Below are 16,454 nucleotides of genomic sequence, written 5' to 3'. Positions count from 1 at the left end.
AAAAGATCTGTGATAAAAATGGGATTGAAAAAAAAACGCAGACTAAAGTCAGCTAAAAACTTAAAGCATTCTATTACGATAAATTTGAAGGCAAGGTAAGTAGTGTAAAAAAATCTTTATAAATTAGCCTCTAACGGAACCTTAAAAAATTATGAGACAATTAAATTGGAGGCTTCTGGAGGAGGATTATGAAATTTTGCAATAATTCAGGGTAAAGGTAAAATATGGGAAACTTGAAAAATTCTTTAAGGCTCCTAGAGTAGGCTTTAAAAATTCTACAAAAAAAAGTTGAAAGCTTCTGAAGATTTGAAAATTTGTACAAAAATTCGGAATGAAGGTTTCTAGAGGGGGCTTCAAAAAAAAGTCGGTGGAAGGAAAAGCAACGGAGAGTTGGGTCTAAAGGAAACTTGAAAATTTCTGTGCAAAATCAGGTTGAAGGCTTCTAGAGGAGGCTTATAAAAAACTGCACGAATTCAGTTTGAAGTCAAAATATTGGAGACTGAAAATTTGTATAAAAATTTGGGTGAAAAAATCTGGAAAATTTCTCAAGGAGGCTAGAAAATATTTACAAAAGTTCTAGAAGGAGGATGTAAAGCAGGCTTTAAAAATAAAATTCCTAAAATAATATAGGCTAAGTGAAGCTAGTATAATTCTACTTATTTCTAGAGAAGGCTGATAAAAATCTGCAGTTCGAAGTCAAAATATTGGAGACTGAAAATTTGTATAAACATTTGGTTAAAAAAATACGAAAAATCTCTCAAGGAGGCTAGAAAATATTTATAAAAAAAATACAAGAAGGAGGAGGTTGAGGAAGCTTTAAAAATAAAATTCTTAAAATAATATAGGCTAAGAGAAGCTAGTATAATTCCTAAAAAATATATTAAAAAAAAACATAAATTTTGAAAAAAGTCTTTAAAAAAATCTCACGAATCTCCAATTTGTTGCCGCATCGATTATTTAATTAAATCCAAGGTGTCAGAGAATAAAATGAAGCAATTGATCTAGGTGTTGAAGGACAATTACGAAAATTAAATGTTGGGTAGTTGGTGAGTAATTTTAAAATTAATTGCTTAATTGGTGGAGGTGATTTTTTTGCATTTGTCAGGCCAGGACAGCGCTTGAAGGTGGGTCAATTATGTGAATATGTGTATGTGCCTTTACCGACAGCTTCGTAACCCATAAGACTTCAATATTAAATGGAGCTTAAACCAAGGAGAAAATTATAGCGACAAGGATTACAGACATTCACCCATCAATGCCTTTTCAGGAATTATCCTCGATAATTGTCTGCAATTAATGGGGGAAATTTTAAATGTCGGGACCTTAACTTAACACCTACTTGTGCGTCTTTATCAGTCCCCATCCGAACTCCCGGCAACGTCCACATCATGGCGAAAACACACACGGAGCGTTTGTTGAAAATTGTTCGCATTACAAAATTCTGCTCCGACATTTGTGGTGTGAATATCTACGAAGACGATTATCGGATTAATTATCGCACCTTTTTTGTCATTGCTGTTATTGGAACGTCGTTCAGCTTTCTCAGCTATACCATGTATGATGGCTATGGCAAGGAAGGCGATTGGACGATTTTGGTCCAGGTCATATCATTGGCTGGGGGTACGCTTTTGCAAGTAAGAGTACAGCAGTGGTAGAAAGTGGATGCAGAGTCATTTTAAATTCCCTTTCATTTAGGGCTTTTTCGTCCTGATCCTTTTCCTGACCAAACAGGAGAAATATCGTTTCCTGCTCAAGGAGTGCATTATCCTGTATGAGAAATACGAAAAAATGGATTCCGATTATCGTGTGTATCTGAACAAGGGCATACATCTGTTGGCCAACTTTATGAAGGTGTGCGCCTTCATTAATTTTATGTTGGTCCTGGGCATGACTTTTGTGACCATCTTTTATAATCTGATATTTGGTACAAATGAGACCCTCGTCTATGGCTATTGTCCATGGGTGAGCCTTGAGACTACGGGGGGCCTGTGGACCACAAATATGGTCCAGGCCTTGTTGATTGCTGTGGGAGGATTTGGTTTGTATTCGGGTGATATGTCGGTGCTGACACCGATCTCTCAGATACCCACTTTCAAGGGGATAATTCAATGTAAATTTCGTGAGCTGAATGATCTGCTGGATGATGACCATGAAAGTGAGATGGCAAAGAAAATTAAGACCCTGGCGGCCCTAAAGGATATTCTGCAATTTCATCAGACATATTTGAGGTAGGGGAGAGAAATTTCAATTTTGGTAAAGAAATATAATTTTTTCCCAGATTCCTTGATGTCAGCCGCGAGGCTGTCTACTGGAGTGTTTTCGTCAAGGTGGGCACTTGCTTTATAGGCATTGCCTTCGCCTTGTTTTGCATACTTTTGGGCTCCTGGCCAGCTGGATATATTTACATGCTTTACTGCTTTGTCATGATGCAGGTTTTTTGTGGCATGGGTACACTGGTGGACATAACTGTAAGTTAGAATTTTTTTCAATTTTTATTTTTTCTAATTTTCATTCTGCGTCCTTAGAACGAAGAATTCATCCATTCCTGCTACAATGATGTTCGCTGGTATGACCTAACCATTTCGGAAAAGAAAATGTTGAACATTATGTTGATGATGGCCCAGAATACGGAAGGTCTGACCATTGCCTCGATAATGCCGCTCTCGATGAACACTGGCCTGCAGGTGACCAAGACTATTTACTCGTTGACCATGTTGTTGCTGACATTTGTTAATTGAATGAATGTTTATATGTTTTTAAAATTTTCAATATTAAATTTCTTTGAAAAATTTGCACTTGATTTTGAGTAGTGCGACGCACCAAATACGTTTTTTGAATGAAATATAGTTTGATAAAAAAATCCCCAGTTGGGGACACAAATTATGGCTCTAAAAACACAAAAGGGAAAGCCTTGTGTTTTTGTTTTTTTAAGAATATCTCAAGTCTCTCCCTTCAGAAGGAATCTATTGGAGGTTTGAAGATTCTTAAGAATTTTCAAGGATCATCAGACCAATAAACCTAGATTTTTTAAAGAATTTTCTAAAAGCACCATCAGACCAATAAACATTGATTTTTTAAAGAATTTCTTTCAAGGACAAACAGACCAATAAACGTGGATTTTTTAAAGAATTTTTTTCAAGGACCTTCAGACCAATAAACGTTAATTTTTTAAAGAATTTTCTCGAAGGACCTTCAGACCAATAGACGTGGATTTTTTAAAGAATTTTTTCCCAGGACTGTCAGACCAATAAACGTGGATTTTTTAAATAATTGTTTCCCAGGACTGTCAGACCAATAAACGTGGATTTTTTAAAGAATTTTTGCCAAGGACCTTCAGACCAATAAACTTGGATTTTTTAAAGAATTTTTGCCAAGGACCTTCAGACTAATAAACGCGGATTTTTTAAAGAATTTTTCCCAGAATATCAGACCAATAAACGTGGATTTTTAAAGAATTTTTTTCAAGGACCATCAGACCAATAAACATGGATTTTTTAAAGAATTTTTGCCAAGGACCTTCAGACTAATAAACGCGGATTTTTTAAAGAATTTTTCCCAGAATATCAGACCAATAAACGTGGATTTTTAAAGAATTTTTTTCAAGGACCTTCAGACCAATAAACGTGGATTTTTTAAAGAATTAGTTTGAAGGACCTTCAGACCAATAAACGTGGATTTTTTAAAGAATTTTTTTCAAGGACCATCAGACCAATAAACATGGATTTTTTAAAGAATTTTTGCCAAGAACCTTCAGACCAATAAACGTGGATTTTTTAAAGAATTAGTTTGAAGGACCTTTAGACCAACAAACGTGAACTTTTTAAAGAATTTTTTCCAAGGACCAAGGACCATTTTTAAAGATTTTTTTCAAGGACCATCAGACCAATAAACGTGGATTTTTTAAAGCATTTTTTCCAAGGACCTTCAGACCGATAAACGTGGATTTTTTAAAGAATTTTTTCCAAGGACCTTCAGACCAATAAACGTGGATTTTTTAAAGAATTTTTTCCAAGGACCTTCAGACCAATAAACGTGGATTTTTTAAAGAATTTTTTCCAAGGACCTCCAGACCAATAAACGTGGATTTTTTAAAGAATTTTTTCGAAGGACCTTCAGATCAATAAACGTGGATTTTTTAAAGATTTTTTTCCAAGGACCTCCAGACCAATAGACGTGGATTTTTTAAAGAATTTTTTCCCAGGACTGTCAGACCAATAAACGTGGATTTTTTAAATAATTGTTTCCCAGGACTGTCAGACCAATAAACGTGGATTTTTTAAAGAATTTTTGCCAAGGACCTTCAGACCAATAAACTTGGATTTTTTAAAGAATTTTTGCCAAGGACCTTCAGACTAATAAACGCGGATTTTTTAAAGAATTTTTTCCCAGAATATCAGACCAATAAACGTGGATTTTTAAAGAATTTTTTCCAAGGACCTTCAGACCAATAAACGTGGATTTTTTAAAGAATTTTTTCCAAGGACCTTCAGATCAATAAACGTGGATTTTTTAAATAATTGTTCCCCAGGACTATCAGACAATTAAACGTGGATTTTTTAAAGGACAATAACCCACAATACTTATATTTTTAAAGAATTTTTTTTCAAGAACCTTCCTAGGTATCCCAATTTTTACAGAACCATTGAATCACGAAACTTTTTGAAGGACCATAAGATTTGTAAGTTTTATTCACGGACCATCAAACCAATAAATGTTGATTTTTTTAAGGAAAATTTAAGTTAAAGGCTTTTTTGGGGTTGGTTTGTAAATTTCCGAAAAAAAACGGCTTAACAAGTCTTGAAAAATTGTCCATGAAAAATTACAGAATTGAGACTGAAAAAATCTTAAAATAATTCAAGTAGAAGAGGTTCTAAAATCTAAAATCTGTAAAAAAAATGTTTAAATGAGGCTTGAGAATGTTCGTGAAAAATTATTAAATTGAGGTCTAAGAAATTCTAAAAATAGGGTAAATCGTAAAACAAAGATTTAAAATTAGGTAAGAAGCTCCTCCGTGGAGGTGGCTTGTAAATTTCTGCTAAAATCTGGTTAAAGAAGTCTTGAAAATATCCGTGCAAAATTATTGAATACAGGCTTAGAAAATTCTTAAAATAATCCAGGTAGATAAGATACCTAAAAAAAGACTTAATTATTGAAAGCCTCCTCCTGAAAAGCCTTCTCCTTGGAGTTGGTTTGTAAATTTCTGTAAAAAAAACCATTGAAATAATCCAGAGAGTTTCTAAAAAAATGTAAAAAATAAGTAGAAAGCTCTTAGAAGAGGCTTTAAAATTTCGGTAAAAAGAGGTTGCCTGTGAATTTCTGAAATATTAGTATAATAGCAAATTAAAAAAAAAATCACAAAACAAAAATTCTCTATTAAAGTGGCTTTAATAATTAAAAATGCAGTAAGTACGGCAGGGCCGATATATGAATACCCTTTACCATTTGGGAGGAATTTGGAAATTAAAAAATAAAATAAATCCGTTAAAAATTTTGTTAAAATCTTAATAATATCGAATGTAGCAGTTATATTGGGGTCTATACGAAGACATGGACCTGCATAGGCAATTTTTGTCATAAGCCATTACAATATTCAAATACGAAATTTAAAAAAAAATGGCTAATATCATCATAATACCAAATATCGGGAGGTACCATTATATGGGGCCTATACGAAGACGTAGACCTGCACAGACAATTTTCTGTCTTAGGCTGTAGTATCCTTTACGAACTTCGAATACCAAACTTGGGAAATTTCCGGGGATTTATGTCGCTTAAATCACCAAAATACCGAATATCGGGAGGTACCGTTATATGGGGCCTATACGAAGACGTGGACCTGCACATACAATCTCCTGTCATAGGCTATAGCGTCCATTACGAACATATAATACCAAACTTGGAAAATTTCCTGTGATTAATGTCGCTTAAATTACCAAAATACCGAATATCGGGAGGTTCCGCTATATGGGGGCTATACGAAGACGTGGGCCTGCACTGACAATTTTTTGTCTTAGGATGTATTATCCATTACGAACTTTGAATACCGAATTTAAAAAAAATTCCGGTGAATAATGTCGCTTAAATCACCAAAATACCGAAAAAGGGAGGTACCGTTATATGGGGGCTATACGAAGACGTAGACCTGCACAGGCAATTTTCTGCCTTTGGTTGTAGCATCCACTACGAACCTTAAATATCAAATTTGAAAGCATTCCGGTTAATAATGTCGCTAAAATCATCAAAATATCGAATATCGGGAGGTACCGATATATGGGGGCTATACCAAAACGTGGACCTACATGACCCATTTTCAATAGCAAAATTTCTGCAGACATAATACATATTTGAGTAAAATTTTATCAACCTACTTCATTTCGTTTGGCAGCTAGAGTGATTTCCACAGACGGAAGGACATCGCTAAATCGACATAGAATTTTATGCTGGGGTCTAAAATGTACATTTCGAGCTGTTACGGAATGACAAACTTAATATACCCTCCACAGTATGGTGGAGGGTATGAAAAACATATAATTTATGGATATTTTATTTATTATTAAATTAAATCCCAATGTGTCAAAGCATTAAATGAAGCAATCGATCTAAGAGGTGAAAGATAATTAAAGCAATTAAAGGCTGGGCAGTTGGTGAGTGTTTGCGTAATTAGCGAAGGTGACTTTCTTGCATGTTGTCATGGCAGGATATCAGGTCAATCGTCTAAATGTGTGTATATCTATATCGACATGCTGGGAACTCTTGAGACTTGAATATTCAATGGAACTTCATGAGAAAAGGGTTTTGGCGGCCCCAACGCTCGCACCCCTTAAGAAAAATTATCCCTGCAGCAATGTATGGCAATTATATGCAATTAATCTGAGAAATTTTGAAATTGAAAAAAGTTATGGGAACTGCTTGTGTGTGTCTTTTTTAGTCTCCATCCGAACTTCTAGCAACGTCCACATCATGGCGAAAAAACACTCGGAAAGTTTGTTGAAAATTGTACGGATAACGAAATTCTGTGCCGACATTTGTGGTTTGAATATCTATGCCGATGATTATCGAATTAATTATCGAACAATTTTTGTTGTTCTAATAATTGGATCCTCGTTTACATTTCTCACCTACACCATGTACGATGGCTATGGCAAGGAGGGTGATTGGACGATTTTGGTTCAGGTCATATCCTTGGCGGGGGGTACACTTTTGCAAGTAAGAGGACAAGTGGTAGAACGTAGAGGCTGAGTCATTTTAAATTCCCTTTCATTTAGGGCTTTTTCGTCCTGATCCTTTTCCTGACCAAACAGGATAAATATCGTTTCCTGCTCAAGGAGTGCATTATTCTGTATGAGAAATACGAAAAATGGATTCCGATTATCGTGTGTACTTGAGCAAGGGCATTCAGCTGTTGGCCAACTTTATGAAGGTCTGTGCCTTTATCAATTTTATGTTGGTCCTCGGCATGACCTTTGTGACAATTATTTATAATCTGATATTTGGTACAAATGAGACCCTGGTCTACGGCTATTGCCCATGGGTGAGTATTGAGACTACGGGGGGCCTGTGGGCCACAAATATGGTCCAGTCATTGATGATTGCTGTGGGGGGATTTGGTTTGTATTCGGGTGATATGTCAGTGCTGACACCGATATCTCAGATACCAACTTTCAAAGGGATAATTCAGTGTAAATTTCGAGAGCTGAATAATCTACTGGATGATGACTACGATAGCAAGCTGGAAAAGGAAAGCAAGACTCTGGCGGCCTTAAAGGATATTCTGCAATTTCATCAGCTATATTTGAGGTGAGAGGGAGAGGAGGAAATGTTAGAATCCAAATTTTTTGTAAAAAAATTATAATTTTTTTCCAGATTCCTTGATGTCAGCCGCGAGGCCGTCTACTGGAGTGTTTTCGTCAAGGTGGGCACCTGCTTTATAGGCATTGCCTTTGCTTTGTTTTGCATGCTGCTGGGCTCCTGGCCAGCTGGATATATTTACATGCTTTACTGCTTTGTCATGATGCAGGTTTTTTGTGGCATGGGTACACTGGTGGACATAACTGTAAGTTAGAGTTTTTTTTTAATTTTTATTTTTTCTAATTTTCTTTCTGCGCCCTTAGAACGAAGAATTCATCCATTCCTGCTACAATGATGTTCGCTGGTATGACTTAACCATTTCGGAAAAGAAAATGTTGAACATTATGTTGATGATGGCCCAGAATACGGAAGGTCTGACCATTGCCTCGATAATGCCACTTTCGATGAACACTGGCCTCCAGGTGACCAAGACCATTTACTCGCTGACCATGTTGCTGCTGACATTTGTTAATTGAATTCAGATTTATATGTTTTTATACCCTACAACACTACGTGTTGGGGGTATTATAAGTTTGATTGGGCCAGAATTTATGTAACACCTCGAAATATTGGTTTCCCATATAGGAAAGTATATATGGATCTTCCTAGCTCGCCGAGCTGAGTCGATCTAGCTATGTATGTCCGTCCGTCCGTCTGTCCGTCTGTCCGTCTGTCCGTCTGTCCGTCTGTCCATGTTAATTTGTAATCACTCTATAGGTCGCAATTATGGTCCGATCTTCACGAAATTTAAAATGGAGGTGGGGCTAGGGTCAGAATAGAACCCTATTTCTTTTGGAGATGATCGCCAAATGTTTAGGGGTTGAAATGGACCAAATACTGAAAAAATGTCGGATTTTGCAGAAGCTATACAGGTCGCAATTATAGACCAATAGACGCGGAATTTCGCATGTAGCTGGAGTTTAGGGAGGGGAAGAAGCCTACCAATTTGGGTGGTCATCGGATAATATTTAGCGGGTAAAATAGACCATATCTTTTGTATTGAAAAAATTCAAAATTTTTCATCAAACCGCGAATATTTTAAATCCCGGCGAAATCATAAAGCCATGACAAGGTTACTTCTGATCTTTACATTGATGTTAACATCCAACAAATCGGATATATAGCAAAATATGTGCGATATATATGTCTATCGAAAAAGATATGCTTGAAAGATCTCTTATATGTCGAGAATGGCTGAACTGATTTTCATATTTGTCATATTTTTGGCATATTTTCATTTTGAATTAAACATTTGGTAATATTCCTACAGCTAACAAAACTAAGTAGTTGGGATATCGGGATATCATATACAGATCGCATTTATGGCCCGATCCTTACGAAATTTTGCATGGGGATAAGATGAGTGTCAGAATAGGAGCCTACTCTTTTTGGAGGTGATCGCCATATATTTAGGGGTTGAAATGGACCAAAAAACTGCAAAATTGTCGGCAGGTCGTAATTATCGCCCGATCCTCACGCACATTTTAATGGTGGTTACCGGACATTGCAAAAGCTAAGCAGTTTTGGTAGCCATCCAAAAATATTCAATGTGTAAAATAGTTTGCCAACTTTTGTAGACAAAATACGAAAATGTCCATTCCAGAGACTTTTTGGAGAATTCACAAATACAGGAAAGACGCACTTCTGACTATTTCGTTGAAGAATATAGTCAAATGTTTGTATCTCATATAGATGCGTTTTAGTCAAAAACCAATAATAAATGTTAATCTTTTACCGCTTCTGAGAGATTATAGGTCTTTGGGAAATATTGGTTCCAGATCTAGGAAGACCATTTAAGTGCAACATCTACCAATAAATTGGAAATGAGCAAATTAGTTTAAGTTGTTATTTTTCGAAAATTAGAGAACGAAACCTGATGGTTTTCTTTAATTATTTGTCTCAATATCTTGTGGAATTCTGTCGAGTACTTCGCCTATATAATCTGTAGGGTTTATTATAGTGTTGTAGGGTATTCAACGGTCGGCCCCGCTCGACTGTAGCCTTTGCTTACTTGTTTCAATATTCAATTTCGTTGAAAAATTTTGCACTAGATTTTAAGAAGTTAGCTTCACCGAATACATTTTTTGAATGAAATAAAGTTTGATAAAAAAAAATCCCCAGTTGGGGTCCCAAATGATGGCTCTAAAACCCCAGAAGGGGAAGCTTTGTGTTTTTGTTTTGTTTTTAAGAATATCTCAAGTCTCTCCCTTCAGAAGGTATCTATGGGAGGTTTGAAGATTCTTAAGAATTTTCAAGGACCATCAGACCAATAAACGTGGATTTTTTAAAGAATTTTTGCCAAGGACCTTCAGACCTATAAAAGTGGATTTAAAAAAAAAATCCAAGGACCAACAGTCCAGCAAACGTGGATTTTTTAAAGAATTTTTTTAAGGACCTTCAGACCAATAAACGTGGATTTTTTAAATAATTTTTGCCAAGGACCTTCAGACCAATAAACGTGGATTTTTTAAAGAATTTTTGCCAAGGACCTTCAGACCAATTAACGTGGATTTTTTAAAGAATTTTTGCCAAGGACCTTCAGACCAATAAACTTGGATTTTTTCAAGAATTTTTGCCAAGGACCTTCAGACCAATAAACTTGGATTTTTTAAAGAATTTTTGCCAAGGACCTTCAGACCAATAAACGTGGATTTTTTAAAGAGTTTTTGCCAAGGACCTTCAGACCTATAAACCTGGATTTTTTAAAGAATTTTTACTAAGGACCTTCAGACAAATGAACGTGGATTTTTTAACGAATTTTTCTCAAGGACCATTAGATCAATAAACGTGGATTTTTTAAAGAATTTTTTTCAAGGACCATCAGACCAATAAACGTGGATTTTTTAAAGAATCTTTTCCAAGGACCGCAAGACCAATAAACGTGGATTTTTTAAAGAATTTTTTCCAAGGACCTTCAGACCAATAAACTTGGATTTTTTAAAGAATTTTTTCCAACGACCTTCAGACCAATAAACGTGGATTTTTTAAAGAATTTTTTTCAAAGGCCATCAGACCAATAAACTTGGATTTTTTAAAGATTCTTTTTCAAGGACCTTCAGCCCAATAAACGTGAATTTTTTAAGAATTTTTTCCAAGGACCTTCAGACCAATAAACGTGGATTTTTAGAAGAATTTTTTCCAAGGACCTTCAGACCAATAAGCGTGGATTTTTTAAAGAATTTTTTCCAAGGACCTTCAGACCTATAAACGTGGATTTTTTAAATAATTTTTGCTAAGGACCTTCAGACCAATAAACGTGGATTTTTTAAAGAATTTTTTCCAAGGACCTTCAGACCAATAAACGTTGATTTTTTAAAGAATTTCTTTCAAGGACAATCAGACCAATAAACGCGGATTTTTTAAAGAATTTTTTTCAAGGACCTTCAGACCAGTAAACGTGGATTTTTAAAGAATTATTGCCAAGGACCTTCAGACCACTAAACGTGGATTTTTTAAAGAATTTTTTTCAAGGACCTTCAGACCAATAAACGTGGATTTTTAAAGAATTATTGCCAAGGACCTTCACACCAGTAAACGTGGATTTTTTAAAGAATTTTTGCCAAGGACCTTCAGACCAATAAACGTGGATTTTTTAAAGATTTTTTTCCAAGGACCTTAAGACTAATAAACGTGGATTTTTTAAAGAATTTTTTTCAAGGACCATCAGACCAATAAACCTGGATTTTTTAAAATTTTTTTTTTTCAAGGACCATCAGACCAATAAACGTGGATTTTTTAAAGAATTTTTTTCAAGGACCATCAGACCAATAAACGTGGATTTTTTAAATAATTTTTCCCAAGGATCAAAAGACCAATAAACGTGGATTTTTTAAATAATTTTTCCCAAGGATCAAAAGACCAATAAACGTGGATTTTTTAAATAATTTTTCCCAAGGATCAAAAGACCAATAAACGTGGATTTTTTAAATAATTTTTCCCAAGGATCAAAAGACCAATAAACGTGGATTTTTTAAATAATTTTTCCCAAGGATCAAAAGACCAATAAACGTGGATTTTTTTAAGATTTTTTTCCAAGGATCTTTAGACCAATAAACGTGGATTTTTTTAAGATTTTTTTCCAAGGATCTTTAGACCAATAAACGTGGATTTTTTAAAGAATTTTTTCCAAGGACCTTCAGGACCATCAGACCAATAAAATATTTATTTCAAATCCATTCATATTAAACCTCCTGAACTTATGCTTCATTTTCAATAACAAAATTCATCAACAGCATTGTTAGCGAGTAAATCGTCTTGGTCACCTGCAGACCCGTATTCATAGACAGCGGAATTACCGATCCAACGCTTAGGCCCTTGGTATTCTGGGTCATTATTAGCATGATGTTTAACATTTTCTTCTCACGGATGGTGAGGTCATACCAGCGGACATCATTGTAGCAGGCATGTATAAAATCATCGTTCTGTTCGGAAAAATTAAAATATTATTGTTTACCTCAAATCGGTTTTTGCTTAGTATGGCTATACTCACTGTCTTTTGGACCAGGGTTCCCATGACACAAAAAACCTGCATCATGACAAAGCAGTAGAGCATATAAATATATCCAGCTGGCCAGGATCCCAACATTATGCAGAATAGGGCACCAACAATGCCGATTATGCAGGTGCCAACCTTGGCAAATACACTCCAATAGCTGGCCTCCCGGCTGACCTTGAGAAATCTGGGAGGGATATTTTGAAACATTATTGTAGAACAGGAAGTTGACATTCCTTCAACTCACATTAAATATTTCTGATGAAATTCCAAAATATCCTTCAAAGCTGCCATGGTTTTTATGCCCCTCTCCTCCGCCGACTCATAGTCGTCATCCAGCAGCTGATTGATTTCACGAAATTTACACTGCAATATTCCCTGGAAGGTGGGAATTTGGGAAATTGGAGTCAATACCGACATATCGCCCGAATACAAACCAAAACCCCCGACAGCAATGAATCCTGCCTGTATAAAATTGGTGGCCCAAAAACCCACAGGGGTTGCAACATCGAGACCCGGAGCAAAGGCATAGACAATTGTCGCCTTGGTTCCATAAATGAAATTGTACAAAAATGTAAATGAACTCATGCCGAAGACCAGCATGGCATTTATAAAGGCACTCAACTTCATCAGTTTGGCCAGCAAACGCACTCCCCTGTCCAGGTATACACGATAATCAGAGTCCATACGTTCATACTTCTCGTAGATGTCATAACATTCGGTCAGAAGGAAACGTAGATTTTCCTGTTCTTTGATGAAGGTTAGAAAAACACAGAAACCCTACAAGGACTCAAAAAAAAAATAAATATCCATAAATTCCCCCCCCCCCCCCCCCCTAAAAATTGACTCACCTGCAACAAAGTTCCACCCGCCAATGCCAACACCTGGACAATAATGGTCCAATCCCCCTCCTTGGCATAGCCATCGATCATAGTGTAGGCAAGGAAGGCAAACGAACTTCCAATGACAGTCAACACGAATGCGGTACGAATATTGACTCGATAATTCGCATCGAAAACATCAGCTCCACAGACATTGGCACAAAATCGGGTAATGCGTACAATATTTACAAACCGTTCGGAATGTAGCATTGCCATGATGTCAAAGAGGCGGCCTGATGATGAGTACTGCCGGCTAACGCTGAAGGGCTGTTACACTGGAAAAATATAGGCGCAGGATAATTTGAGGTGTAGGCATAGAAAATTACTTACTACGGGTTGTCATGGTTGCAGTGGAAATTTTTTTATAATTGTCCAGGATATGCGACAAAAATCGACAGAAACTTCGCTATGTTAACTTTATGAAAAATGCAGAAAAAAATGTTTCAAAAAGGTTCTAAAAACTCCTTAGGAAGGCTTGGAAAATCCACGTTCAAGACTCCTAAGAAAGACACTAAAAATGGATTTTTTAAAGAAAATTTCCAAGTACCTTCAGATATGGGACTTTTCGAGAATTTTTTTCGAAGTACCATCAGACCATTATGGTCTTTTGGATTTTTTAAAGAATTTTTTGCAAGGACCTTCAGACCAATAAACGTGGTTTTTTTAAAGAATTTTTTCCAAGGACCTTCACACCAATAACGTGGATTTTTTAAAGAATTTTTTCCAAGGACCTTCAAACCAATAAACGTGGATTTTTTAAAGAATTTTTTCCAAGGGTCAGCGGAACAATAAACGTGGATATTTTAAAGAATTTTTTCCAAGGGTCAGCGGAACAATAAACGTGGATTTTTTAAAGAATTTTTTCCAAGGGTCAGCGGAACAATAAACGTGGATTTTTTAAAGAATTTTTTCCAAGGGTCAGCGGAACAATAAACGTGGATTTTTTAAAGAATTTTTTCCAAGGGTCAGCGGAACAATAAACGTGGATTTTTTAAAGAATTTTTTCCAAGGGTCAGCGGAACAATAAACGTGGATTTTTTAAAGAATTTTTTCCAAGGGTCAGCGGAACAAGAAACGTGGATTTTTTAAAGAATTTTTTCCAAGGGTCAGCGGAACAATAAACTTGGATTTTTTAAAGAATTTTTTCCAAGGGTCAGCGGAACAATAAACGTGGATTTTTTAAAGAATTTTTTCCAAGGGTCAGCGGAACAATAAACGTGGATTTTTTAAAGAATTTTTTCCAAGGACCAATAAACGTGGATTTTTTAAAGAATTTTTTTCCAAGGACTTTCAGACCAATAAACACGGATTTTTTAAAGAATTTTTTTCCAAGGACTTTCAGACCAATAAACACGGATTTTTTAAAGAATTTTTTCCAATGACTCCAAGAGCAGTAAACGTGGATTTTGTTAAAGAATTTTTCTCAAGCACCAACAGACCAATAACCGTGGATTTTTTAAAGAAATTTTTTCCAAGGACCTTCAGAGCCATTAACGTGGATTTTTTAAAGATTTTTTTCCAAGGACTTTCAGAGCAAAAAACGTGGATTTTTTAAAGAATTTCTTTCAAGGACCATCAGACCAATAATCGTGGATTTTTTAAAGAATTTTTGCCAAGGACCTTCAGACTAATAAACGTGGATTTTTTAAGAATTTTTTCCAAGGACCTTCAGACCAATAAACGTGAATTTCTTAAAGAATTTTTTCCAAGGACCTTCAGACCAATAAACGTGGATTTTTTTAAAGAATTTTTCCAAGGACCTTCAGGCCAATAAACGTGGATTTTTTAAAGAATTTTTGCCAAGGACCTTCAGACCAATAAACGTGGATTTTTTAAAGAATTTTTTCCAGGGATCTTTAGACCCATAAACGTGGATTTTTTAAAGAATATTTTCCAAGGATCTTTAGACCCATAAACGTGGATTTTTTAAAGAATTTTTTCCAGGGATCTTTAGACCCATAAACGTGGATTTTTTAAAGAATATTTTCCAAGGATCTTTAGACCCATAAACGTGGATTTTTTAAAGAATTTTTTTCAAGGACCTTCAGACCAATAAACGCGGATTTTTTAAAGAATTTTTTCCAAGGACCTTCAGACCAATAAACGTGGATTTTTTAAAAAATTTTTTTCCAAGGACCTTTAGACCAATAAACGTGGATTTTTTAAAGAATTTTTTTCCAAGGACTTTCAGACCAATAAACTTGGATTTTTTAAAGAATTTTTTTTCTACGGACTTTCAGACCAATAAACGTGGATTTTTTAAAGAATTTTTCACATGGACCATCAGACCAATAAATCTGGATTTTTTAAAGAATTTTTCACATGGACCATCAGACCAATAAACGTGGATTTTTTAAAGAATTTTTCACATGGACCATCAGACCAATAAATCTGGATTTTTTAAAGAATTTTTCACATGGACCATCAGACCAATAAACGTGGATTTTTTAAAGAATTTCTTTTCAAGGACCATGAGACCAATAAACGTGGATTTTTATAGAATTTTTTAAGGGCCATGAGATCAATAAACGTGGATTTTTAAAGAATTTTTTAAGAACCATGAGACCAATAAACTTGGATTTTTAAAGAAATTTTTGCCAAGGACCTTCACTCCAATATTCGTATATTTTTTAAAGAATTTTTGCCAAGGACCTTCACTCCAATATTCGTGTATTTTTTAAAGAATTTTTTCCAAGGGCCTTCAGGCTAATAAACGTGGATTTTTTAAGGAATTTTTGCCAAGGACCTTCAGGGCAATAAACGTGGATTTTTTTAGATTATAAAGATATCAGACCAATAAACCTGATTTTTTAAGGAATCTTTTCAAAGGACCATCGTAGCAATAGGTTTGGAAATTTTAGGGTCACCATTTTCTTTTCTTTATTTCCAAATTTCTAAATTTAACAACCTTTCCTAACGCCCAGCCCCGAGTAAGGACCATTCAACAACTTTTGAATTTAATCTCAGTAAAATTAAACAAAAGATAAATAAAATTCCCTAAACAATGTAACAGCAAGATGACAATTTCATGGTTAAAGCATCATAAAAATTACAAGGACATGCATTGATCAGGATGCGTGAATGTTTGATGACAAATGCGACAATTTTTTGCACACAGCTGCAAAATTTCCTACCTTTTGGTAAATTGTTGGTGTTCGAACTTCACACATAAGTGTTGGTACTCTAAACTGAAGGACTCTTGAACACTTGCGTCAAGGAATTGTTCCCAAAGG

The 16,454-nt window shown here is 35.3% G+C and overlaps 2 protein-coding genes across 3 annotated transcripts; one reads left to right on the top strand and one right to left on the bottom strand.

Annotated features, from left to right (window-relative positions):
- The first annotated feature begins 1,369 nt into the window (after positions 1-1,369).
- Positions 1,370-8,342, top strand: LOC101893319 (odorant receptor 67d-like). 2 transcript variants are annotated; one of them, XM_059128775.1, is made up of 4 exons: positions 1,370-1,634; positions 1,696-2,228; positions 7,864-8,053; positions 8,112-8,342. In XM_059128775.1, exons 1-4 carry the CDS (start codon positions 1,389-1,391, stop codon positions 8,322-8,324), a joined length of 1,182 nt encoding a protein of 393 aa, XP_058984758.1. In that variant the 5' UTR covers positions 1,370-1,388; the 3' UTR covers positions 8,325-8,342. The 2 variants fall into 2 exon arrangements, with proteins under 2 accessions (XP_058984758.1, XP_005187726.1); XM_005187669.2 differs by lacking the exons at positions 7,864-8,053; positions 8,112-8,342 and adding exons at positions 2,279-2,468; positions 2,526-2,826.
- Positions 8,343-12,008: 3,666 nt separating this feature from the next.
- On the bottom strand, positions 12,009-13,485 carry LOC101890332 (odorant receptor 67d-like). The gene is made up of 4 exons (XM_059128761.1): positions 13,192-13,485; positions 12,588-13,120; positions 12,338-12,527; positions 12,009-12,269 (listed from the first exon to the last, which is right to left on the bottom strand). Exons 1-4 carry the CDS (start codon positions 13,435-13,437, stop codon positions 12,045-12,047), a joined length of 1,194 nt encoding a protein of 397 aa, XP_058984744.1. The 5' UTR covers positions 13,438-13,485; the 3' UTR covers positions 12,009-12,044.
- Positions 13,486-16,454: the final 2,969 nt, after the last annotated feature.

Source organism: Musca domestica, unplaced genomic scaffold (assembly GCF_030504385.1).
Source record: "Musca domestica strain aabys unplaced genomic scaffold, Musca_domestica.polishedcontigs.V.1.1 107, whole genome shotgun sequence".
NCBI lineage: Eukaryota > Metazoa > Arthropoda > Insecta > Diptera > Muscidae > Musca > Musca domestica.
The sequence above is the reverse complement of the archived record's forward strand: the minus strand, read 5'-3'. Positions and strand labels throughout refer to the sequence as shown.

What these genes read in the sequence shown, in the direction of transcription:
- LOC101893319 (XM_059128775.1), top strand. Translation starts at nt 1,389, where the DNA reads ATGGCGAAAACACACACGGAGCGTTTGTTGAAAATTGTTCGCATTACA. An exon ending in TTTCATCAGACATATTTGAG is followed by an intron (nt 2,229 to 7,863) that starts GTAGGGGAGAGA and finishes ATTTTTTTCCAG; the next exon opens with ATTCCTTGATGTCAGCCGCG. An exon ending in GTACACTGGTGGACATAACT is followed by an intron (nt 8,054 to 8,111) that starts GTAAGTTAGAGT and finishes CTGCGCCCTTAG; the next exon opens with AACGAAGAATTCATCCATTC.
- LOC101890332 (XM_059128761.1), bottom strand. Translation starts at nt 13,437, where the DNA reads ATGGCAATGCTACATTCCGAACGGTTTGTAAATATTGTACGCATTACC. An exon ending in TTTCATCAGAAATATTTAAT is followed by an intron (nt 12,528 to 12,587) that starts GTGAGTTGAAGG and finishes TATCCCTCCCAG; the next exon opens with ATTTCTCAAGGTCAGCCGGG. An exon ending in GAACCCTGGTCCAAAAGACA is followed by an intron (nt 12,270 to 12,337) that starts GTGAGTATAGCC and finishes TTTTCCGAACAG; the next exon opens with AACGATGATTTTATACATGC.